This window comes from Misgurnus anguillicaudatus, chromosome 14, assembly GCF_027580225.2.
Source record: "Misgurnus anguillicaudatus chromosome 14, ASM2758022v2, whole genome shotgun sequence".
Lineage (NCBI taxonomy): Eukaryota > Metazoa > Chordata > Actinopteri > Cypriniformes > Cobitidae > Misgurnus > Misgurnus anguillicaudatus.
The window spans coordinates 24,818,289-24,844,648 of record NC_073350.2 but is presented as its reverse complement, the minus strand read 5'-3'; the positions used below and the strand labels follow the sequence as shown (position 1 = coordinate 24,844,648).

Here is a 26,360-nt window from a genome sequence, read left to right as displayed (position 1 = left end):
TTAAATTTTATGTGTTTTTGTCTAAAAACGGTTTTCTTCTATTTTCACTGCAAAAAAGATTTTCAAGAAAAAAATTCTTAGTATTTTTGTCTTGTTTTCAGTAAAAATATCTAAAAATTCTTACATTAAGATGCTTTTTCTTGATGAGCAAAACGACTCAAGAAAATAAGTCTAGTTTTTAGACAAAGAATATACAATTTATCAAAAATATCAAATTTAAGTGATTTTGTGCATTAAACAAGCAAAGAAATCTGCCAATGGGGTAAGCAAAAAAATCTTGAACATTTTTCTTAAACACTAAATTCAATATTTTTGGTCTAGAAACTAGACTTATTTTCTTGGGTCATTTTGCTCATCAAGAAACAGCATCTTAATTTAAGAATTTTTAGATATTTTTACTGAAAACAAGACAAAAATGCTAAGAAAAATTTTCTTGAAAATAATTTTTTGCAGTGTCAGCAAGGGTTTTCATTTATGGTCATAGAAAGTATTATGACTTCTGTTCTGCATTATGTAATGTAATAAACTTCTCTCAATTCTTTCTAAACTCTAGTGTCCACCACTAAAAGGAAAAGTCCAAAAGATTCTACATTGGTCTTGGGGAGATCCCCCTTTACCTCCTGAGGTCCCCCCTCTGCAGGATGGAGAGAAGGTGGATGGTTTAGCCAAAACCCCACTGAAGGGCCGTCCAGAGAGGCAGCTGTTTGTGAAATGGGCTGGCCTGTCTTACTGGCACTGCTCGTGGGTCAACGAACTACAGGTGGGGTTATATTACTGCAATCATAATCATAAATGCTCTTTGTCTCTTTAGGTTTACTGTGCTTTTTGAAGAAAGTTTTTGAGGATTCGCTCTTTCTGTATATGCATGCAGTTGGAGTTGTACCATACGGTAATGTACCGTAACTATCAGCGTAAAAACGACATGGACGAACCACCTCCATATGACTATGGCTCTGGGGAGGAGGAGCTTAACAACGAAAAGAGGAGGAGCAAAGATCCACAGTACGCAGCCATGGAGGAACGCTTTTACCGTTACGGGATCAAACCAGAGTGGATGATCATTCACAGAATCCTCAACCACAGGTACTGTAGGGTGGACTATATTTTATCTGAAAGTCTGTATAGGTATCTGTACAACTATGCCATGAAAGTAGAAATAGAAAATTGAAATGAAAAATGGAACATCACAGTATACTGTATTACGAATTTTTCTTAAAGCGATAGTTCAATTCTGTCATTTTCTCATCCTTGTGTTTTTCTAAATCTGTATGAATCTTTTGTATTTTGTATTTTGTATTCTTTTGCATATTTTCTAGGATGATAGCACTGGGGACCCAATTATAGCACTTAAACATAGAAAAGGCCTCATATTCACGCTATGACCCCTTTAAAGCTTATGGTGTGCGAAACATTTAAGTTAAACAATGCATTTTAATGACCTCTTTAAAGTACATAAAAAAATCTATCTTTAACATCTTACCCCAAATATCTTTTTTCTGATGAACACAAAAGAAGATATTTTGATAAATGATGATAAGCACACATCTGATTGTATCTATTGACTTTCATAGTAGGAAAAAAATATTATGAAAGTATGTGTATTAAATGGTAAAGAAGATATTATGATAAATGATGGTAAGCACATTGTCGACAGTACCCATTGAATTCCATCGTATTTGTTTTTCCTACTATGGAAGTCAATGGTTACAATCAGCTGTGTTCTTACCATCATTTATTATCAAAATATCTTCTTTTGTGTTCATCAGAAAAAAGATATTTGGGGTAAGATGTTAAAGATAGATTTTTTATGTACTTTAAAGAGGTCATTGAAATGCATTGTTTAACTTAAATGTTTCGCACACCATAAGCTTTAAAGGGGTCATAGCGTGAAAATGAGACCTTTTCTATGTTTAAGTGCTATAATTGGGTCCCCAGTGCTATCATCCTAGAAAATGTGAAAAAGAATAACCCAGTAACTTTGTTTTGGTAAACCATTCTCTCCAAGTATGTGAAAAATTAGGTTGTAGAGATTTTACCCCTTTTGTGACGTTGGTAGCAAGTCCAATTACAATAATACCGCCCCTTAATCTCCACTATCCAACCACCGCACTGCATTTAGTGCAGAAAGAAAGGGGAAGAGAAAAAATAATTGACAGCACAATTCAGTTTCAATTTCAACAAACCACCATCATTGCGATCAGTGTTTGCATTTCATCAGCTCATTTGCATTTTAAAGGACACACCCAAAAACGGCACATTTTTCCTTAGGCCTACAAAGTGGCAATTTTAACATGCCATAATAAATTATCTGTGGGATATTTTGAGCGAAAACTTCAAATGCGCATTCTGTGGACACCAAAGACTTATTTTACATCTTTAAAATCTCTTAATATGACCCCTTTAAAGGTGGTGTGTGTAAATTTTACCGGCATCTAGTGGTGAGATTGCGATTGGCAACCAACAGCTCACCCCTCAATTTAAAAACGCATATGATAGCCACCACAGGACAAACATGTCGTCGTCTGAGACAACGTAGTGACAAAACACACTCTTTAAAGTTTGTCCATTTAGGGCTACTGTAGAAACATGACAGCGACATCCATGTAAGCAGACCAGCGGTGTATGTAGATAAAATAGGCTCATTCTTAGGTAATGAAAACAATACAGTTCATTATGTAAGGTCTTTATACACCACTGATAATGTAGTTATAGTGCATTTAGTCAAGAGATTCTTCTAAAAGTTACACAGTGCACCTTTAAGTCTGTCTTGTGGATGTTAAAGTTTTGATAAAGATGGAGATGTACACTACCTGATTAAGTGGAGAGACCTCGCTTATGATCAGTGCACATGGGAGGCTGATGACTTCGACATCCCAGATTATGACAACTATAAGCAAGCCTACTGGGACCACAGGTGAGATGTGTTATGTAATTTAGTTGGTTTAGTCGGTGCGCTGACACTCGTACTTTAGCGCTTAACATTGACTTTGACTTTATCAGGGAGCAGGTGCTCGGTGAGAGCCGCCCTCCCCTGCTGTGCAGAAAGGGAAAGCGTCTTAAAGATGAAGGAAAGAGAAGAGAACCCCCTCCAGACACTCCGGTTGTAGACGTGAGTGTAATCCTGTTGATTTACTAGGATGTTCATTTAGTTCATTTTTGTAGAAATAAATGCTGTTTATAATGTCCCCTGACCTGAATGTGAATAATATAATATTTTAGTAGGCTATCTTGACACATTGTCTTCTTATAAAGCATTGAGGTAGGCACAAGGTTTACATGTGATGTAGAAGTCATCAATTTAGTCATCTTTATATAGAGATAATCATGAACATATCAGTTTTAATTTAGTTAAAGGGGACATATCATGAAAATGTGACTTTTTCCATGTTTAAGTGGTATAATTGGGTCCCCAGTGCTTGTATTAACCTAGAAAATGTGAAAACAAACCCACTTAGTTTTGGTAAAACGTTCTCTGCAATCATGCGAAAAAATAGGTGATTGAAATTTGGCTCCCCTTGTGATGTCAGAAGGGGATAATACCGCCCCTTATTCTGCACTATCCAACCACGGCACTGCCCTTTAGTGCAGAGATCAGCTCATTTGCATTTAAAAGGACACCCCAAAATGCCACGTTTTGGCTCACATGTACAAAGTGTCAATTTTAACATGTTATAATAAATTATCTGTGGGGTATTTTGAGCTAAAACTTTACATATATACTCTGGGGACACCAAAGATTTAATTGGCATCTTAAAAAAGTCTTGAATTTAATTCCACAAAACACAAACATTTTCGATGTGATGTATTTGTGGATTAAATCATTGTGACACCTCTTCTCCTTATTGGTCTCAGCCCACCATCAAGTTTGACCAGCAGCCCTGGTACATCGATGACACAGGGGGGACTTTGCACCCGTATCAGCTTGAAGGCCTAAACTGGTTGCGCTTCTCTTGGGCTCAAGGAACTGACACAATCTTGGCTGATGAAATGGGGCTTGGCAAGACCGTGCAGACGATAGTGTTCCTGTACTCACTTTACAAAGAGGTTTGGCCATCCCTTGAACTTCTCTCAAATAGGTTTGATAGAAGAAGGGAACGGTGTGTAACAAGGGTTGGTTGTCTTGTTTTAGGGTCACTCCAAAGGGCCGTTTCTGGTCAGTGCGCCACTATCCACCATCATCAACTGGGAAAGAGAGTTTGAGATGTGGGCTCCAGAATTTTATGTCGTGACTTACACAGGGGACAAAGAGAGCAGGGCCGTCATACGCGAGAACGAATTTACTTTCGAGGACAGTGCAGTCAAAACGGGTCGTAAGGTTTTCCGCATGAAGGTTAGAGAATAATTTTGTTTGTTGTAAATATTCACAAAAATGAAACAAAATGTTTTAAATTAATTTAAAATACTTGAAATGATGTCATTTGGCCAAACCCCTGAGCTAAGAGATCTTTATTTTGGACTTGAAGGAGTTAAAGGAGAATAAAAAGGAGTCATGTGTTGTATTGCCTATACTGTTATTTTTTTTTGTCACAGAAGGACACTCCGATAAAGTTTCATGTGCTGTTGACGTCATATGAACTGATCACCATTGATCAGGCCATTCTTGGCTCTATCACCTGGGCCTGCCTGGTTGTAGATGAAGCCCACCGGCTGAAGAATAACCAATCAAAGGTACAGAATTAAAGTAGAGGTTTACTTCATAATAAAACTGCATCTTGTCAATGTGCAACTTAATCTCACGGCAAAACCTATCTAAAATGTTCACAAGGTGGCGATATGTGTACAATGTGGATTGTAGAAAAATGTGCGATTATCTCAAAAAAGCAAGAAATCATTCTTAAAAGTACGAATGAGATCATACACATGTATGCAAATTAGCCACCTCGTAAAATAGGTATGTATTGCCATGAGATTGTGTTGCACTATGACATCATTAACTCTTTCCTCGCCATTGACAAGTTAACTCATCAATTCAGAGAAAATGCTTCCCGGCCAATGACGAGTATTTCCGGCTTTCCGCAATACTGCTATTATCTATTATCCGCAACTTGTAAAACCCGGAAGTATTGCCTTAGGGCAAACAGCTGTATGTCCATGTTAGTTTTGAGAATCGCTCTGTATCCGATCTCTATCAAAAGTCCTTCACGAAAATGGAATTATCTCAGCTTTTTGCTCCAAATGTATTTTTGTAAAAACCTACCCATATTTGAGAGGTGTTAAAAAGAGAACTTATGAAGGTAGGATGAAACGTTTTTTTTTTTTTTTTTTGAAAGCAGAGAGTCTGTTCTTTCATTTGATATATGTTTATATATTTTATGAAGACATTTTTTTGGAAGTGAAAATCATGAAAAATGCTGGCGCTGGCTGGCAAACACAGGCGGGGAAAGAGTTAAGCTAGAAGTAAAGTCCCAATTTTACGCATACGTGAAGGTCTGCGTATAGTTTACGTGATGCATATTTCCTCATCAGAATACGCGCATTGCCATTTGTTTTATTGCGCATACTTTGTTCGCATAGGTTGCACGTGTGCAAACAAAAGAATGTAGTATGTTACCCAGGATATGCAATGCTTTTTGCCACATTGCACATGCGTTGAATGTCTGTGTACATGTACAAGTCAAATAAATAGGCTATGCTTTACAGGGCTGTGCATTCGACCATGCGCATACACGTAGAAAACAGACTATACTCTAGGCCAGGGGTCTCCAAAGTGGTGATGTGGTCACCAGGTAGCCCGCATAGAGTCTGTGAGGTACCCGCCAAAGCACATTCTATTAATAGTCTCAATTGTAATATTTATTTATTACATATTTTTTTATATTAGCTTGGCTTGGTTTACGTATATTAACATTTTAAACAATACTTAAACATATCAACAAGTAAAATAAAATAAAATCAAGTAAAACAAAAAAGTTTTGAGTAGACTATATTAAAAGGTAGCCCTCCAAATTGTTTTATCTATTGTGGTAGCCCTTGCTCACAAAAAGGTTGGAGACCCCTGCTGTAGGCTTTACACCCCTTACTGTCTTCTTATTTTGAAATATAGTAATTGTCTTTATATTCCTTAATCATTTGTAATCAAAGAAACCTCAACAATCAGTTTTTCAGGATTCTGAATGGCTACAAAATCTACTATAAGCTGCTCCTGACTGGGACCCCATTGCAGAACAATCTAGAGGAGCTTTTTCACCTGCTCAACTTTCTCACCCCTGAGCGCTTCAAGTAAGATTGCATTCGGCATGATTCACCTCGTGATTCATAGATCCGCTAGAAGAATAATGATGTCCTGCAGAGCGATTGCAGGACTTATATTGGATATGTTTTCCGTAGGAAGTTCCTCATTCCAAAAATTTGAATGATTTGTTCTCGTCTGTGCAGTAACCTGGAGGGTTTTCTGGAAGAGTTTGCGGATATCTCAAAAGAGGACCAGATTAAAAAACTGCATGACCTACTGGGACCACACATGCTCAGGAGGTTAAAGGCAGACGTCTTCAAGAACATGCCGGCAAAAACCGAACTCATAGTCCGGGTAGAACTGAGCCCGATGCAGAAGTCAGTTTATGCCAGTTTTTTTCATACCTTATTTCAAATGCAAATGCAACATATTCAATTCCCATTGAGTTCTCGTGCTCTTTCGCTTACAGGAAATACTACAAATTCATTTTAACACGAAATTTCGAGGCATTAAATTCCAAGGGAGGTGGTAACCAAGTGTCTCTTCTCAACATAATGATGGACTTGAAGAAATGTTGCAACCACCCCTACCTGTTTCCAGTTGCTGCAGTGGTGAGGAGAACATATGGAGGCAAATTGTACCTGCTGTAGGGAGGCTGTAGTATATTTTTAGCCCGTGTAATGGCAATACATTTTCTGTTGTGTAAGAGCTATTTAAAGATAGCAACCTTTTGTTCAAGAGTGTATTGTTTCTTAGTGTCTGCAACAAATGCAATCCATTACATCAGCCTTATCTTACATTCTCATGTTCAAGGACAAAAGAGGAGGACTATAATGTTGATGCTAATATTTACGTTAACTTTAACATAAGCTACTGTATATTAAATCTCTAACCCCAAATATAATTTTGGCTTATCCCATCAGTATTTAACTATATGGTAACACTTTACTTGAAGTGGTGTTCATAAGAATGACATGACACCTTCATAGTCATGACATGACATGTGTCATGAACATGAAGGAGATTTTATGCACGTTTATGACAAATGTCATTAAAGGATTAGTCAATTTTCTAAAAAAAAATCCAGATAATTTACTTACCACCATGTCATCCAAAATGTTGATGGCTTTCTTTGTTCAGTCAAGAAGAAATTATGTTTCTTGAGGAAAACATTCCAGGATTTTTCTCATTTTAATGGACCCCAACACTTATTAGTTTTAATGCAGTTTAAAATTGCAGTTTCAAAGGACTCTAAACGATTCCAAAGGAGGCATAAGGGTCTTATCTAGCGAAACGATTGTCATTTTTGGCAAGAAAAATAAAAAAATATGCACTTTTAAACCACAACTTCTCGTCTATCTCCGGTCCTGTGACGAGCCAGCGCGACCTCACGTAATTGCGTAATGACGTTGAAAGCTCATGTGTTGCATATGTGAAAAGCACATTTGCGGACCATTTTAAACAATAAACTGACACAAAGACATTAATTAGTATCATTCCACATACGGAACGGTCCTCTTTCTCCACACTTGTAAACACTGGGGCGTAGTTTCACATACGTCATTCGTGACCTCCTGGCGTGATGACGTATATTAAGTGGGGTCGTGCTGGCACATCACAGGACGGAGAAAGAGGGAAAAAAATATTTTTTATTTTTCTTGCCAAAAATGACAATCGTTCTGCTAGATAAGACCCTTATGCCTCGTTTGAGATCGTTTAGAGTCCTTTTTAAATTTAAATTTTAAATTGCATTAAAACTAATAAGTGTTGGGGTCCATTAAAGTCCATTAAAATGAGAAAAATCCTGTAGTAAACTCCTGGAGTAAATTATCAGGATTTTTTTAAGAAAATGGACTAATCCTTTATGTGTCATTCGTTCAGTTGTGTCATTTTTAATGCAAAGATGACATTGTTTGAGATGTCTTTGTTATGACAGCTTGAAATAAACCAATACATCATAACTTGTCATGACAACTTGAAAGCATAACTGACCACTTTTTACCGGTGATACAAATTGAATTTGTCATTAAAATGTCATTAAGTGTTAATACTTTCTCATATAGTTTTATAACAGTGTCATGAATATTTTTCTTGACCTCAACTACAGTGGTACAAATATAATTTGTCATTAAAATGTCATGATTATGAAACTGTTATTTCATTCTTATGAACACCCCTTCAAGTAAAATGTTACCAAATGTTTTTTTTAAATAATAAAACTCGTACTCTTACTTTTCTAAATGGTAAGACGAATTTTGCCTGCTGGGCAATAAAATAATGGTTTGGTGTCTTGTAGTAAAGTAAAAGAAAAGAGAACTATATATGCAATTTTAAATAATTTTACACCTTCAGCATTTGTCATATGTTCAATTCAAATCAATTTTATTTATATAGCGCTTTTCACAATAGTTAATTGTTTCAAAGCAGCTTTAAATTAATAGAAGCAGTGAAAAGCACAGAAAAAACGACATATAGCACAACAAAATACACAATAGCATAAGCAGTTAAATTTGCTGTGGCTATGACTCAACATTATAAGCGAGCGTATTACTAATGTAAAGTCTAGAAGAGGAAGCTAAGTTAAGCCCAAGAAGGCTGCCTCCCCGGGTTAAAAAACCCCCTAGGAGAAAAAAACCCCGGGCTTTTTAGCCGAGGAAATAAAAAAGTCCTAGGAGGGAAAAACCCTTGGGAGATATATATCTATATATATATGTATATATATGTCTTATATAAATGTTTATTCTTCATGTATGCAGGAAGCGCCCGTCTTGCCTAACGGTTCATATGATGGCAACATGCTGGTGAAATCCTCAGGCAAACTCACACTGCTTCAGAAGATGCTTAAAAAGCTCAAAGACGAGGGCCACCGAGTTCTCATCTTCTCTCAGGTGTTGTGTATTTTTATTCTCTCAGTTAACACTCAAAACGCCCTGTGAATAACAATAAACCATAAATATGCACCAGTCTCGCCTCTATTTCAGCGCAAGATTAATTAGATGGTAAACTGTGAATAGAAGGAAAGGAGCAGAGCTCATTCATCTTTTAAATGGAGTTGACAAATGAAAAGGTGGAGCCTATGTTTATCTCCGCTTTATTGTTTAGACTCTCTTGCCTCCCTTTTAAATTACCCGTGGAATCATTGCATCCATTACTTTGATGAATGGAGCGGGTAAAGGGGCTCACTCTTGATGAGACTTTTCATTTTGCCACCCTTTTCTTTTTCTCAGGTGCATGAGAATAAACATACATATTAATGTTAGGGCCGTGTACGATTATGCATTTTATATCCAAAGTGACTTACAGTGCATTCAAGTTTGATCTAGTAATCAAACCCCTGACCTTTGAGTTGCAAATGCAATGCTCCACTAGTTGAGCTACAGAACAGTGCAATTTGCTAGACTAGTGTTTTCTCTCTTGTTGATCTCTTTCTCAGATGACAAAGATGCTTGACCTGCTAGAGGACTTCCTGGAGTTTGAGGGGTATAAATATGAGCGTATTGATGGGGGCATCACTGGGGGGTTGCGACAAGAGGCCATCGATCGCTTTAACGGTAAGGATGCCGGCTGTGAGACTGCTTCAATGTTTGTATGTGTTAAATAGTGGGCACTGAGGCACTTTAAATAACTGCCTGTCACTATGTTTGCAGCACCTGGGGCTCAGCAGTTCTGTTTTCTGCTTTCTACACGTGCTGGAGGATTGGGCATTAATCTGGCAACCGCAGACACAGTGATCATATATGATTCTGACTGGAACCCACACAATGATATTCAGGTAATGCAAATATGCACAAACATATGTATGAAATGTATTTATGAATATGATTTTTTGCACGTTTTTATTTTTTTAAATTGTGTAAAATGTATAGGCCTACTGTATTGTTTGTCGAGACCCATATTTTAAATCCTAAAAATAGTTATAAACCCATCATAGGAATATGATTTATAGTTTTTCTTATTTATTTTATGTAGAGTCACTAAAAAGTATTTGGTAACACTTACTTGAAGGGGTGTTCATAAGACTGACATGACACCTTCATAATCATGACATGACACGTGTCACGAACATGAAGGAGATTTTATGCACATTTATGACAAGTGTCATTAAGTGTCATTTGTTCAATTATGTCAGTTTTAATGCAAAGATGATATTGTTTGACTTGTCTTTGTTATGACAACTTGACATAAACCAATACATTATAACTTGTCATAAATATGTCATAAACATGATAATTATCAAACTACCTAGCTTGGGTTAACATTATATTAAACTGACATTTGAATGACATTAAGTGTTAATAGTCTGTCAAATAATTTTAAATCCCTTAACACATTTTTTATTAACTTTATGTATGTGCACAATATATAAAAAACGGACAACTAACAGAACTTGTTCTTCCTCATACAGAGGATTCGGAAATTATCTGACATAGAAGAAAAAACTAACAAAATATTTAATCAATTTAATTTAATGTAATTAAATTTACTGAATAGGTCTCCAAATGCAATAAAATATCATTTAAATGATTATTATTATTATTTAATAATTTCTTTTATTTGTTAAACACATGGAGGACACTTAAAAAACATTATGAACTGAAGAATATTAATGACGTTGTTATAAAACTATTTGACAGAGTATTAACACTTAATGACATTTTAATGACAAATTAAATTTGTACCACTGTAGCTGAGGTCAAGAAAAATATTCACGATGCTGTTATAAAACTATTTGTGTCAGGAAATGGGGAACACAAAACACGAACCCAGATGCGGACGTAACAACAAAGGGATTTATTATAAAAACAGGGGAAAAACAGGAAAACAAAACCCACGAGGGGGCAAAACAAGACGAGGGAAACACGACACTAAACTAATACTAAACTTGACAAAAACTAACAATAAACTCATCAACAGATTAAACAGATCAGGACTTGAACATCAAAAAACTCACAGGAACCAACAGGATATGTGACAAGACGAACGTGCACAGAACAGCAAACACAAGGACAATAAATAGGGACAAAGTAAATTACATACACCTGGAAAATAATCACGAGTAAGGGATCGGGGAAAAAGTGACGAGACCCGGGAAATGCGTGGTCAGAATAACCCAATACTACAACCACACATTTCCCACATAGAACATATGTACTGTCAGAACCCTGCCATGCTAAACTAGATCTAAATACCAACAGGATCCGGCAGGATTCTGACAATTTGACAGAGTATTAACACTTAATGACATTTTAATGACAAATTAAATTTGTACCACTGTAGCTGAGGTCAAGAAAAATATTCATGATGCTGTTATAAAACTATATGATTGAGTATTAACACTTAATGACATTTAAATGACAAATTATATTTGTACCACTGTAGTTGAGGTCAAGAAAAATATTCATGATGCTGTTATAAAACTATATGACAGATTATTAACACTTAATGACATTTTAATGACAAATTAAATTTGTACCACTGTAGCTGAGGTCAAGAAAAATATTCATGATGCTGTTATAAAACTATATGACAGATTATTAACACTTAATGACATTTTAATGACAAATTATATTTGTACCACTGTAGTTGAGGTCAAGAAAAATATTAATGACGCTGTTATAAAACTATATGACAGATTATTAACACTTAATGACATTTTAATGACAAATTAAATTTGTACCACTGTAGCTGAGGTCAAGAAAAATATTCATGATGCTGTTATAAAACTATATGACAGATTATTAACACTTAATGACATTTAAATGACAAATTATATTTGTACCACTGTAGTTGAGGTCAAGAAAAATATTAATGATGCTGTTATAAAACTATATGACAGATTATTAACACTTAATGACATTTTAATGACAAATTCAATTTGTACCACTGTAGCTGAGGTCAAGAAAAATATTCATGACGCTGTTATAAAACTATATGACAGATTATTAACACTTAATGACATTTTAATGACAAATTAAATTTGTACCACTGTAGCTGAGGTCAAGAAAAATATTCATGACGCTGTTATAAAACTATATGACAGATTATTAACACTTAATGACATTTTAATGACAAATTAAATTTGTACCACTGTACCTGAGGTCAAGAAAAATATTAATGACGCTGTTATAAAACTATATGACAGATTATTAACACTTAATGACATTTAAATGACAAATTCAATTTCTTTCACTGGTAAAAAGTGGTCAGTTATGTTGTCTTGGTTATGTCAAGTTGTCATGACAAGTTATGATGTATTGGTTAATGTCAAGTTGTCATAAATGTGCATAAAATCTCCTTCATGTTCATAGCACGTGTCATGTCATGATTTTGAATGTTTCATGTCAGTTTTATGAACACCTCTTCAAGTAAAGTGTTACCAAGTAGTTTCATGTAGCATATTTATTTTTTAGCCTGTTTAATCTGTTTTTCTCTTTTGTCTGCAGGCATTCAGTAGGGCACATCGTATCGGGCAAAATAAGAAAGTAATGATCTATCGTTTCGTAACGCGGGCATCCGTAGAGGAGCGTATCACCCAGGTGGCCAAGCGAAAAATGATGCTGACCCACCTGGTGGTCAGACCCGGCTTGGGCTCCAAAACAGGTTCAATGTCTAAACAGGAACTGGATGATATCCTCAAGTTTGGCACCGAGGAGCTTTTCAAAGATGATATGGAGGCTGCCAGAACTATGGGTGAGCTGAAATATTTATAGTTAATGGTTTGTCACTTGTTCAGCTGAAGGTTTATTTTGCAGTATGTATATATTACATCTTCCCTATAGTGGGAAATGCGATATTTACATGTTTAAGCTTTTATGTTTTTAGCTTCAAAAATTGAAGTGTGCGTTCAATGATAAAATACGTTGATTACCTCAATTTTCCCTGTGTTTCTTCCAATAGTTACAAATATGAAGTTTCTTAACAGCTGTAAGACTATTCTAGTATTCATGTTCTCAAATTCAGTCCTATTATAAATATATAGTGACTACAGCTGCAATACTTCTGTCCATACATGATTTGTCTCTTTTGTAGGTGATAACAAAGACGGAGAGGAGGTTAGTGTGATCCACTACGATGATAATGCCATCTCCAAACTGCTGGATCGCAGTCAGGACGCCACAGAAGACACAGAGATCCAGAACATGAATGAGTACCTGAGCTCCTTTAAAGTGGCTCAGTATGTAGTGAGAGAGGAAGATGGAGAGGTAAGATGCAGACACAGATCAGTCCTCATACCTGTTCATATTAAACGAGAACATAAGCATCCTTTTGAAATGACAGCTTCATTTTTGATAATGGATCAAACAATATGATGGTTGTATTGTGTGTGTTAAATGTAGCTTTTATACAACGTATTCTTTGCTTATGGACTTTATACTGTATTTTGTACTCTTGCTTTAGCAAAGGTCATTTATAGTTTATTGTTTTCAACTCAGATCTGTCATTTTTTGTATTCTGAATCCATAATACAGAAATGTGGTTTGAAATCCAAGTTTAAACAAAACCCATCCATTTTTATTTTCATTTTGGATTTTATGCATATTGTTGTTGTCTGATCGAAACCTCTATTTCCAGAAACTGCCAATTTCAGGAAATAAAAAATACACCTATATGTCTACACTCAGCTAAAGGATTATTAGGAACACCATACTAATACTGTATTTGACCCCCTTTCGCCTTCAGAACTGCCTTAATTCTACATGGCATTGATTCAACAAGCTGCTGAAAACATTCTTTAGAAATGTTGGCCCATATTGATAGTATAGCATCTTGCAGTTGATGGAGATTTGTGGGATGCACATCCAGGGCACCAAGCTCCCGTTCCACCACATCCCAAAGATACTCTATTGGGTTGAGATCTGGTGACTGTGGGGGCCATTTTAGTACAGTGAACTCATTGTCATGTTTAAGAAACCAATTTGAAATGATTTGAGCTTTGTGACACTATACTTTATATTGTAGAGTGAAAATATTTAAAAAGTAAAATTGCTTTATTTGAATACTAAATATGACCTTGGACCACAAAACCAGTCAAAAGCCCCACAAGTGTTCTTATCTCCATGAACATAATTTGTACATTTCATTATATCAAAAGATTATTTATCATTAGTAATATGTGTTGCGAAGGACTTAATTTGACCAAATTTAAATGTGATTTTCTCAATATTTCTCAAAGCATACATCAATGGAAAGCTTTGACGGTTACCCTTTGTGGTCCAGGGTCACAACAAATGTTCTACATTAAGTCCAAATGAATAGAAATGAATCCATTATATTTATAATTGTTTTAATTTGTCTCCGTTAGATGTGCATAACATGATATAAAGGTAAGACTGACTGTGTGTGTGTGTGTGTGTGTGTGTGTGTGTGTGTGTGTGTGTGTGTGTGTGTGTGTGTGTGTGTGTGTGTGCAGGAGGAGGTCCAAAGAGAGATTATTAAGCAAGAAGAAAATGTTGATCCAGACTACTGGGAGAAGCTCTTGAGGCACCATTACGAGCAGCAGCAGGAGGATCTGGCAAGAAACCTGGGCAAAGGAAAACGCATCCGCAAACAGGTCAACTACAATGACGCCTCCCAGGAGGACCAAGGTACTTACACACAGATGCTGACAGTACAGTAACTCAGCACATGATGTCAAAAAGTTTACGTGTGTTACTGTTTTCAGAGTGGCAGGATGATCTTTCAGACAATCAGTCTGAATATTCTGTCGGGTCTGAAGACGAAGATGAAGATTTTGAGGAGCGTCCAGAAGGTAAGAAACAAACTACGTGAAACAAAGCACTATTTTGTTAAACATAAATATTAACATGAATAAAATAGTTGTATATTACAGTAACAACAGGTTTATATGTACTGTATAGACGGTTTCAGCAGTAACAACATAAACAAGCGGCATCCGTGGTCAACACGTAACTTCCGGTTAACTCCTTTAAGAATAAATACAACAAAGTACTTTAAACGTAGTTTATTTATATAACAAGCAAAAAACAACACGTACGTTACCTAGGAAGCCAAAACATTTGTTATTTTCTAGTTCAGTTTAGCAAATAGTCAGACCATTAAAAAACTGAAACCGGAAGTAAAGTTTGGACCAGACACGTCTAGCGTCACCGCACGTGCGTCTGATGAAATGGTCTATAGTATAACATAATAGTTAAGGAGTTCAGTTGCAAAAGCCTCTAAACACCACCTCCGTCAAAAATGACAATGGTATTATGCGAATGCTCTCGCCACGTATTATACATTCTTTAAATACTTTTGCTTCAAATCCTCTTAATCCTGTCGAGGGTGCATGATGCGAAGTTCGTCACAACGTGTATGTAGCCAGTCATGTGTGTGGTTCGTAATTTCAAAATGTGTTTGGCGCGTCAAGTGAACCTATGTGCATCACGTGTTTTGTCAAAATAAGTGCCTGCTGCAGATGCGTCTAAAAGGTTTATGATAAAAGAGACGCTTGCGTTTGCCGTATAATCGCATAATCTCATGCGTAATCCGAGTTTATTGTTAAGGGAGTGTCTTGCGTGTATTTTGTAAACGTGAGCGTCTCTTTTATCATGGACTGTTTTGACACGTGTGCAGCAGGCACTTGTTTTGACAAGACACGTGATGCACATGGTTCACGTGACGCAACAAACACATATTTTGAAAACACAAGCAACACACGTGACACTCCAAACACATATTTTGAATTTGCACCCCTCGGAAGAGCAGTCACGAGCCCCCACTAAAAAATGGCACAAGAGCCTGATAAAAAATTTCATTTACAAGAAAACATCAGATTCACTGTAAGGGTTCTGCATCTGAGCTCTTTAGTTGTTGTCCTCACATCTCTGCTATTCATTTTCTTTAAGCATTTTCCATTTTTGTTCATCTCTCCTCCAGGAGGGCGCAGACATTCTCGCAGACAATTAAAGAGCGACCGGGACAAACCATTGCCACCGTTGCTTGCTAGAGTTAGTGGAAATATAGAGGTAAAGCTCCTTATGGTATTTACAAAGATTGAGATGTTTAATGTGCTTTGGCTGCAAATGTATAATACTTACCTTTGGGTAATCAGGTTTTGGGATTTAACGCCCGGCAGCGGAAAGCCTTCCTGAATGCGATCATGCGCTGGGGGATGCCCCCACAAGATGCCTTCAACTCACACTGGCTGGTCCGTGACCTGAGAGGGAAAAGCGAGAAGGAATTTAGGTACTGTGCATTTCTCTCTTTCCACATCTGGGAATTTTGGAGTGTATCCCACAGTGACCTCCTTAAGCACTGATGCAAGGCAGTGGTCTGATTGAATGTTTATTGGTTGGTGGTTTTTTCAGGGCTTATGTGTCTCTGTTCATGAGGCATCTGTGTGAGCCGGGAGCAGATGGAGCAGAGACCTTCGCTGATGGGGTACCAAGGGAGGGGCTGTCCCGTCAACACGTTCTCACACGGATCGGTGTCATGTCTTTGGTCCGCAAAAAGGTAATGAGTTGCTTGTGGTGTTTTGGTATTTTCTTAACTTAAAGCTGTAAAAAGTGTAGATTATAGACTTTTTGTTTAAATTACGTGAATGTTAAACAAAATAAACATATTAAAGGTACAGTGTGTAATTTTTAGAGGGATCTCTTGACAGAAATGCAATATAATATACAAAACTACATTATCATGGGTGTATAAAGACCTTTTTATAATAAATCGTTATGTTTTTATTACCTTTGAATAAGATGTTTTTATCTACATGCACGCGGGTCCCCTTACGTGGAAATCGCCATTTTGTGCCACCACGTTTCTGCAGAAGCCCTGAACAGACAAACTTTTTTGTCACCGATGATGACATGTTTTTTTTTAGTGGCGGCTACAGTAGATTCTCTATTCGTTTCAAAAGCGAGGGGTGAGCAGTGGGCTGAGCCGTTGGTTGCAGTTCGCAACCTCACCACTAGATGCCGCTAAAATGTACACACTGCACCTTAAATGTGCTTAATAATGTAACAAATAAATTCATAATTGGTGTATACTATAAATTGTGAAAAGGTTTGTAGTATAACATTTTGAACAGACACTGTTTCATTTTGTGAAGTGTACAGTATCTTTACATGACAATGATTTCCTAAAAAACTGAAATGTTTCTCTCTTTGTTTTTTTCACATACAAATTACAACCTTGTAAGCAATGTAATTGTGTAAATCAATGAATGAATGTTGAAAACTTGAAAGTTGAAAATTATGTGTTTGAGTAAATGACCCCTCCGACCTTAAATTTAAAGGGGACATACCATGAAAATGTGACTTTTTCCATGTTTAAGTGCTATAATTGGGTCCACAGTGCTTTTATCAAACTAGAAAATGTTACTAAGATCAACCCAGTAACTTAGTTTTGGTAAGCCATTCTCCACAAGCATGTGAAAAAATAGGTCATTGACATTTGGCTCCCCTGGTGATGTCAAAAGGGGATAATACTGCCCCTTAATCTGCACTATCCAACCATGCCACTCCCATTTAGTGCAGAGATCAGCTCATTTGCATTTAAAAGGACACATCCAAAATGGCACATTTTTGCTCACACCTACAAAGTGTCAATTTTAAAGGGACACTTCACCCATTTGCATTAAGCTTTGTATAGTTAGAACCCCAGTCATGTTTTTGAATAATCTTGCAACATTTCCTCAGTTTCCGCTGAGACGGGAGAAATACAGATTTCAGTGTTGCACTTCCTTCTTTCAATGATGTAAAAATCATCATTTTGCATAATTGAAAGCAGGAAGTCCAATATCTTTGTTAAGGGGATAAGACTATAAACACCCCTTTTCTCGGTCAAATAGGCACCAAATTCGAAATGTATGTTACATTTTGACTACAAATACGACGCACTTTCAATAAAGATTAATGTTTCTACGGGTGAAATGCTCCTTTAACTTGCTATATGATATTTTGAGCTAAAACTGCACATATGTACTTTGGGGATACGAAAAATGTATTTGACATTTTGAAAAAGGTCTTGTGAATGTCCCCTTTAATATATGAAGAGTTTCGTTGCAAAACGAGATAACCACCGTTTTTTTAATTGTTCAGAAATCTCGTTTTTTGGTTGTGCATTCCAATTAATTTCAATGCAACTGCAGTTGGTTTGTTTTGATTTAAACCTTCATAACTTTAAAAATACAGCCAAGTAGCACCATAAAACAAAATAATAACATGATAACATAATAATAAACATGTTTTGACAAAAATGTAAAAAAATGGATTTATCTCGTTTTGCAACAAAACTCTTCATATTTAATATTACATTAAATAAATCGAAAATAAATGTCATCCTGGACCACAAAACCAGTCATAAGTATTTGTGGCAATACATTGTATGGGTCAAAATTATTATGCAAAAATCATTAGGATATCAAGTAAAGATCATTTTCCATAAAGATATTTTGTAAATTTCCTACTGTAAATATATATATATAAATTTTTTTCAATATTTCGATTTTTCTGCACCCTCAGATTCCAGATTTTCAAATCTCGGCCAAATATTATCCTTTAAAAATCATCTTATTAATTTAACTTTCACGTGATCTTTAATTCTCAATTATGTCCAGGTTAACAAATAAAATATGCCATCTTTTCTGACTATTGTCTATTATGTCCCTTGTTCATTCTATATATAGGTTCAGGAGTTTGAGCATGTGAATGGGAAATTCAGCACACCAGATTTGATTCCTTTGGGATTAGAGTTTAAAAAACTAACTGAGAGCATCTCATCGGACCCTAACACACCTGTCCCAGCCAGTCCGGTTCCAACTCAACCCAGCACTCCTGTTCCTTCAGGTGTGTGTGCTTTTTATACGATTACATCCTTGATGTTCCTGTCTTAGGTTAACTGATCTCCCTTATATGACCCTGTTTTTACAGATAAAAGTGAGTTAGTATCCGGTTCTCAAGAGGACAAGGAGATTACAGAACCAGAGAGCGCCAAATCATCAGACCCTGAGGTCAGACGGCAATACATCATGCTTTAGAAATCCCTCCTACGTTTCTCCAGTCCTTATTAAAATATCTCTTCCTCACAGCCACCAATGAAGCCAGAACCGTCCCCGGCACCAGAGAAGACCAATGAGAGTGAAGATCCAAAGAGCGGCAGTACAGGAGAAAAACGACAAGAGGAGAGCGGGAAAACCACTGACAAGTCACCTGTCCATCCAGAGCCATCGTCCAATCAAACACAGCTGCCCACTAAACCAAGCGAGCAGTCAGCCAATCAGACGGCTTTAGGTGAGGGGTTCTCACTACGCAGGTAATAATTCATAATTTATCTATAAACAAACAGTAAAAAATTTTGTTTTTTTAATACTCTTGTAAAGCAAAATAAACTTCTCCAGAGAGAGGGGAAAATAAACCCAGCCAAGCAAAAACAGACGACAAGGAACAAAAAAACGGTCAGAATCGGCATTAGTTTGTGTTTGTTGTACTTTCAAAAATGTTTAATTGGCATACTGGTTTTTAAACCACCTCTGTCAAACTGCATAGTTTCCACAGCAAATCCTGAAGATCTTAAATCCGAAGAACCTCCTGAGAGTCAGTTGAATGGAGAGAAAGATGCGAGGGACGACACGGACGAGAGCCACAAGGATGACAAGAACAGCGTCAAGACGCGCTTCATGTTCAACATCGCAGATGGAGGATTCACAGGTGAGTTGACGTTGGTATGATTTGCTGTCGTTGTATGCACGTAGTATAGTCAGATCTTTTGCATCACAGAAAAAAATATATAAAATTTAATGTATATGATAGAGGAGAATGCTTAGGATTCATACTGTATGTGCATGCATATTTATGTTTGTGTTTTGTGCAATTAGAGTTGCACACGCTGTGGCAGAACGAGGAACGCGCAGCTGTGTCATCTGGCAAAATTTATGACATCTGGCACCGTCGCCATGACTACTGGCTGCTGGCTGGCATCGTAACGTATCCTCCCAGTTCTTTTCAATGCGTTTATTAACCCTTTACATTGCAACTCAGTACAATTGTATCTCTTTATCTTTTCTTTATCTTTTATCAGTAGTATGCAGAGAAAATTTGTATTGCTTAGACTTTAGCTCAGGAGATATGAAGGAGTCTCAGTTGTGTTTCATTTAAGTATCAACTTGTTTCTAGTCTCAGATGTTTCTATTAAAATTGCTTGGGAGAAATAAAAATAGAAGCAAATGAGACGACTGTTAAATGCATTAGGAGTTTGGAGCTGTAAAATGAAAGTAGTCGATGTATAGATAAAATTATTTGGATAAATTTGATAAAACAAATGTTTGAGTTCATACTGAAACACTTGATTACAGGCTTGGCAAATCTGTCAGTTTGTGACGTTGTTGTGATGTCATCTGAATCTCTAATGCTGTGTTCACACCAGCCGCGGTAGAGGTGTCAAGCATGAGTGATTTCAAGTCACTGTGAAGACGCATTAACGCGCGTATGGAGGTCTCGCGGCACGAGTGAGGTGTTTAGTGCGGCGCGGTAGATGCGATTCCGACTCATTCGCGCTTCTAGTTCGCACGAATGGTGCGAATTGAGTGTTGCTTCGGCAAACGCGCGAGTTGAAATTTTTGAACTTTGGCGGAAAAACGTGCCGCGAAGCTTGCTCTAGTAGGGACGTGATTACAGAAAGTGAGCAGAGTCGCAGAAGCCCCTTCCATGAAGCGAATTTCTGCGTAAATGTCAAGATTACTAGAATTTCATGTGTTGCTTTCACGCGCGAATAAAGCGAGTAAACTCAAAATGTTCAAGCGGCAAACTAGACACGGTAGACGCTTTTTTGATGCCTCAAGCACGGCTGGTGTGCACCCGCGGTAACCGTCAACGCATCTTCACATTGACTTAACATTGAAATCACTCGGGCTTGACGCCTCTACCACGACTGGGGTGAATGAAGCATAAGGGAGACATTCGTGAGATTTCTGTTTTTTTTCTGGAGAGATATCGGAGGAGACTTAAAGGGATAGTTCACTAAAAAGTGAAAATGTTGTCATTATTTACTCACTCTCAAGTTGTTACAAACATGTATACATTTCTTTGTTCTGCTAAATATATATTGAGCAATTTTTGTGACTAAACCGCTTCTGAGCACCATTGACTTCTGTAGTATTTTTCTTTCCTTCTATGGAAGCCAATTGTGCTTCTGTTTTATGCTTGATTACAAATATTTTCCTTTGTGTTCAGAAAAACTAAAAAAATTATACAAGTTTGTAACAACTTGAGTGTGATTTAAATATTGACAGATTTTTCATTTTTGGGTGAACTATCCCTTTAAGCAAAGGTTCCATTACCTCTTTTTTTCTTGGTATCCAGAAAAAACAGCTGAGATATAGACCCCTTCATGGTTTACGTCACAGGCTGTTCCCACTGCGCATGTCGGGGTCAGAAAAGTCATTACAGCAGATTGAGTTGCATATTTTTCGGTATCGTCAAAAATGCCTACTTACGTCGTGGGCTGTGAAAATCGCACCAGGTCTTCCGTTAAGTTTTCGCGATTCATGCAGAACTCAAAAACAAAACAAAACAAAAAACAAAACATCTGCGTCTGCAAGCAATTAACGTGCAGACTGGGACAATGCAAATATCAAAGAGGCTTGTGTTTGTAGTGCTCACTTCATTTGAGGTAAGTCAGCATTTTTCAGCACTGTTAGATTAAATTATTAAGCCTAAATGGTATGAACAGTTCGACCCCGTGCTGCGCGCCCACCCGATAGTCATTCAATGTTTACAAACCTTGAAGGGGTCTATTAAAGAAATATTTTTCTTTCTCATGTGCAGTGGCAGCTGGTGACTGCTCTTCCGAGGAGCACAAATTCAAAATAAGTGTTCGGAGTGTCATGTGTGTTGCTAGCGTTTTCAAAATATGTGTTTGTTGCGTCATGTAAACCATGTTCATCACTTGTTTTGGCAAAATAAGTGCCTGCTGCACACGCATCAAAACCGTTTATGATGAAAGAGACGCTCACGTACACAAAATACACGCAAGACACTCCCTTAACAGTAAACTCTGATTACGCATGAGATTATGTGAGTATCTGGTAAACGCGAGCGTGCCTTTTATCATAAACCCTTTAGACGCGTCTGCAGCAGGCACTTATTTTGACAAGACACGTGATGCACACACGTCTCTTGATGTGCAGAACACATATTTTGAAAAAAGGAACCACACCCATGACGGGCTACATACATGTTCGCATCGAGCGCCCTTCAAAAAAGAAGTCACCGTCCCCCACTGCTCATGTGTAACAATAATACATAAACTAAAAAAGTATAAATAGCATAAAAAATTATTATGTCTTGTTTACTTTATTTTGCGTGCTTTGTTGTGTATAAAGTGAATCCTTAACAGGTGATTATATCAGACATGGCTATGCACGTTGGCAGGACATTCAGAATGATCCACGGTATGCCATTCTCAATGAGCCTTTCAAGACTGAAATGCACAAAGGGAACTACTTAGAGATGAAGAACAAATTTCTCGCAAGGCGATTTAAGGTATAAGTCATTCGTCTGACTAAAAAGTTTATGATGGACCTTTACGCACTTACTTGAATACTTACATACTTACCCTCTCTCTCCATTACAGCTTTTGGAACAGGCTTTAGTAATTGAGGAACAGCTACGACGTGCGGCGTACTTAAACATGACTCAGGACCCCAGTCACCCCGCCATGGCTCTTAACACACGTTTCGCTGAGGTGGAATGCCTGGCCGAGTCTCACCAACACCTCTCCAAAGAGTCACTGGCTGGAAACAAGCCGGCCAACGCTGTGCTACACAAAGGTACATTTTTTAAAAATATAATATAAAAGCTCTAGATATTTGACATAGCGCCGCCTTGCTTGCTGTTTGTCAAGTTTACATTTATGGGTGATTCTCGCGAAATTAGACTTGCGAGGTGTCATGAAACATTTTGATAATAAAAGTAAATGCTTTTAAAATAAGAAGCATACAATTATAAACATCTCTTCATGTACTATTTTGCACATGATTTCAAATGACATCATAAAAACAATTTTGTTGTTTTTTCCACATTTAAAGGAAAAATTTAATTACCGCAATGTCTCCATGACTGGATTTGGGTTCTTTGACATGGAAGTATTTATAATTAAAAAATCTAAAAAATAAAAAGCTTCAGTGCATGTTATACTATAAACGTTTACAGTAAAGAAACATGTGGTATTTGGTGATTACTGGTAAATGTAGTAACAATAATTAGGAATATAAATGTGTCCAAGACCAATTTTCTCATCCTCCGCAATAATCATTGTTTAAGCCCTCAAGGAACTAACATTTAAAAAAAAACATATTGTTGGAAGGGACATAATTAATTGTGACACTTAAGATGGCTACAAGTAAGCAGTTCTTATTTTTTTCTTCAGATAAAAGTTGAAATTTTGTTTGTCATAGTACCTAGACAACTTTTTAGTTGTCATTACCGAAACATGAGTTAGTAAATGCATATATTTAATGTAATATCATGTTTTGGTAATGATAATTTTTGATAATGATAATCTAAAAAAGGTAAATAATTCTATAGGAAATATTTTTTAAATCCTCTAAAAATAATGGTAGTAAGTTCATAAGAAGAAATGTATATGTGCAAAATTCTGTGCAAAATTCTGATGCTGGACACCTTATAAATCTGGATTTGTGAGAATCACCCTTATGCTTCAGTATACCTTATATCAGTATGTGACTGATTTTAAACTTTTTTTAAGTTCTGAACCAGCTGGAGGAGCTGTTAAGTGATATGAAAGCCGACGTGACGCGGTTGCCCTCCATGCTCTCCCGAGTGCCGCCCGTGTCCGCCCGGCTGCAGATGTCCGAGCGTGGTATCCTCAGCAGGCTCACCACCCGTGGCAACGAGCCGCCACCTCAGCAGGTCAGGGCAGCAATTTGTCATATTACAGTACATCAGCGCCGCACCTTACGCTACTCGTGTGGTCCGTGAAATATGAATAATAGATAGACCTCCCATAAATGAATCTTCATGTAAGGATGTTCTGCTTCATCTCCCCTCAGCCGTTCCCCCAGGGCTCGTTTGGCTGCTCTCAGATGTATAATAGCAGTTTCGCCGGAGGCTTCCGTGGACCTGGAGGCACCGCGATGGTGAACTACAGCCAGATGCCCCTCGGGCCATACGTTAGTGGTCAGTGTCATATATTAACCTTTAAAATAAGGAAGTATGGATTTATTAAATACTCACATAAAATTAAAATTGTGTTATTCTTCTGTGGAACACAAAAGGAGATGTTCACAGGCTCAGTCACCATTCACTTTCATTGTATTAAAAAAAGAGCAGCCTCAAAATGCTTCAAAATTTCTCCTCTTGTGTTCCACAGAAGAAAGAATGGAATTCAGTGGGTTTGGAATGAGATGAAGGTAAGTAGCCATTGACCAAATTTTCATAGTGAATGAGTAGACAATTATAGACTGGCATGAAGAATGACCCGATATTCTTTGCAAATGTATAAGGATGGAGAAATTCAAAGATTGTGTGCAAAAATTTTCGTTTAATGTATTGCATGCGTATAAAATTGGAATTAACTTTCCATGATCACAAAGTTATTGTGATTGTATTTTTTTGTTCTTAGTGTCCTCGAATGGACCCCCGGCACCAACCAGCCACTTGGAGAAGAAGTCTGGTGATGTTTTAAGAGATGTGCCCACCCCTGACCTAAAATCAGGCAAACCCAACGATGTCATATGCATCGAGGACTAGACCGCATCCATTTGAAGAACTCAAATAATGAATATTAAAACAGCAGATCTTATCAATTGCACTTTTGTCGTTAAGAATCTGCACTTGTACGCGCCTGTAAGTTTGATTCAGTAGAGTTCACTTTCGTTTTCCCTTTGTTTTGTTTTTTAACTCGCAATGTGAACGTCTCGATCGATTGAAGAGAGACTTGAGACGAGCAGACTACCAATATTTTGACTGTCCTCTGATATTTAGGATATTATGTGTGTGTAATGGCTTTTTCCTGCCATAAAGGACATTCTCATCTTCGCTATTGTTGAGCCATCTGGAGGTTTTGCTAGTTCGTGACTAGTCAAGGACTACACCTCCCACCTCTATGTACAGCTGCAGCCTCTGCTTTGCTCTTGGCACTGCCCATGGATGATGTGTGTTGTTGCTGCCCCTGCTGGTTATTGCTATGAAATGCATCCAAAAGAGACAGATTTTTTTTGAAAGAGTTACACCCTCATGTTTACTTTACGAGTTATGAGTCATGACTTTTTATGAAGGAAAGTTTGTGGACCATGCAAAAGGTTAAACGTAATTTTTCAGTGTTAATACACTTTTTCCTGTTCCAGATTAATATGCAGGCAACTATGTAAACACTCTCGCAACACTGATTCAAACAATAGGGTCAGTTTGGGGCGAGACCATCTGTTTGTTCCATCAACGTCAGACGGGTATTCTGGAAACCAAATTGCTTTCATTTCGTAATCATTTGGTGATGATTATGTACTAAAGGATAGAGGTATCAATGTCGAATTGTGCTCAGTTTTCAATTACTGCAACACTGAGAATTCAGCTCAAGGGTATTTAAAATACCCTTATTGTTATTATTATCATTACTTTACATTTACAAATGAAAATTTTGCGAAACGCTGGAAGTTTGGACCACTATGAGTGTGTTGGATTGTATTGCCACAATTGTTCATCAGATTGTTTAAAATGTTCTGCCTTGTGTAACCGTGTTTGAAGCAGCGCACTTTACATTGAGGCTGGACATGTGTCCGTATCTCTTATGGACAAAAGTAGGAACCTCTTAATAACTCGTATACTCGGTTTGTTTCGGTCTGTATTAGTCATGTTAACTGCTCTAATGTAGATAAAGTACTTCTGTTTGTTTTCTGCATCAGCACCAATGTTAATGGCACCGATGTAGGTGTCAGCGCTGACCGCCAATGTGATCATAGCTTCTTTCGAGTAGTTTTAAGGGTTCAAGATGATGTTCATTTTTTGTGTAGACAACGAATGTGGAAAAATGCAGTTAAATGTTCACACACATGCTTAAGAAACCTCAGATGATTTCAAATACAAAGACAGCCTCAAGAATAAAGGGACCTTTAGGTTACGAAGAGAGTGCCAGCAGCATAAATATGTTGTGAAATAGAGTTTTGTTTTTATCTTACGTGATGAGTTTACACCATTTCAGTTGTACATTTGATCACAGTATTGATCCATTA

At 37.1% G+C, this 26,360-nt stretch overlaps 1 protein-coding gene across 3 annotated transcripts in view; it reads left to right on the top strand.

Moving 5' to 3' along the window:
• The window catches only part of chd5 (chromodomain helicase DNA binding protein 5), a 41,545-nt gene extending 21,748 nt beyond the window's left edge, over nucleotides 1-19,797 (top strand). Inside the window, exons 10-34 of one of the 3 annotated variants that reach the window (XM_073876131.1) lie at nucleotides 554-760; nucleotides 872-1,083; nucleotides 2,783-2,914; nucleotides 3,001-3,109; nucleotides 3,853-4,044; nucleotides 4,130-4,330; nucleotides 4,534-4,668; nucleotides 6,098-6,219; nucleotides 6,376-6,549; nucleotides 6,642-6,783; nucleotides 8,929-9,060; nucleotides 9,606-9,723; nucleotides 9,820-9,944; nucleotides 12,616-12,862; nucleotides 13,070-13,096; nucleotides 13,202-13,374; nucleotides 14,583-14,757; nucleotides 14,835-14,921; nucleotides 16,052-16,140; nucleotides 16,227-16,360; nucleotides 16,483-16,627; nucleotides 18,801-18,960; nucleotides 19,045-19,124; nucleotides 19,203-19,568; nucleotides 19,660-19,797. In XM_073876131.1, coding sequence (XP_073732232.1) covers nucleotides 554-760; nucleotides 872-1,083; nucleotides 2,783-2,914; nucleotides 3,001-3,109; nucleotides 3,853-4,044; nucleotides 4,130-4,330; nucleotides 4,534-4,668; nucleotides 6,098-6,219; nucleotides 6,376-6,549; nucleotides 6,642-6,783; nucleotides 8,929-9,060; nucleotides 9,606-9,723; nucleotides 9,820-9,944; nucleotides 12,616-12,862; nucleotides 13,070-13,096; nucleotides 13,202-13,374; nucleotides 14,583-14,757; nucleotides 14,835-14,921; nucleotides 16,052-16,140; nucleotides 16,227-16,360; nucleotides 16,483-16,627; nucleotides 18,801-18,960; nucleotides 19,045-19,124; nucleotides 19,203-19,430 — 3,546 coding nt within the window. In that variant the 3' untranslated portion in view covers nucleotides 19,431-19,568; nucleotides 19,660-19,797. Of the gene's footprint in view, nucleotides 1-553; nucleotides 761-871; nucleotides 1,084-2,782; nucleotides 2,915-3,000; nucleotides 3,110-3,852; nucleotides 4,045-4,129; nucleotides 4,331-4,530; nucleotides 4,669-6,097; nucleotides 6,220-6,375; nucleotides 6,550-6,641; nucleotides 6,784-8,928; nucleotides 9,061-9,605; nucleotides 9,724-9,819; nucleotides 9,945-12,615; nucleotides 12,863-13,069; nucleotides 13,097-13,201; nucleotides 13,375-14,582; nucleotides 14,758-14,834; nucleotides 14,922-16,051; nucleotides 16,141-16,226; nucleotides 16,361-16,482; nucleotides 16,628-18,800; nucleotides 18,961-19,044; nucleotides 19,125-19,202; nucleotides 19,569-19,659 lie in introns of all 3 variants that reach the window. The other 2 variants (XM_073876130.1, XM_073876132.1) reach the window with 2 other exon arrangements.
• Nucleotides 19,798-26,360: the final 6,563 nt, after the last annotated feature.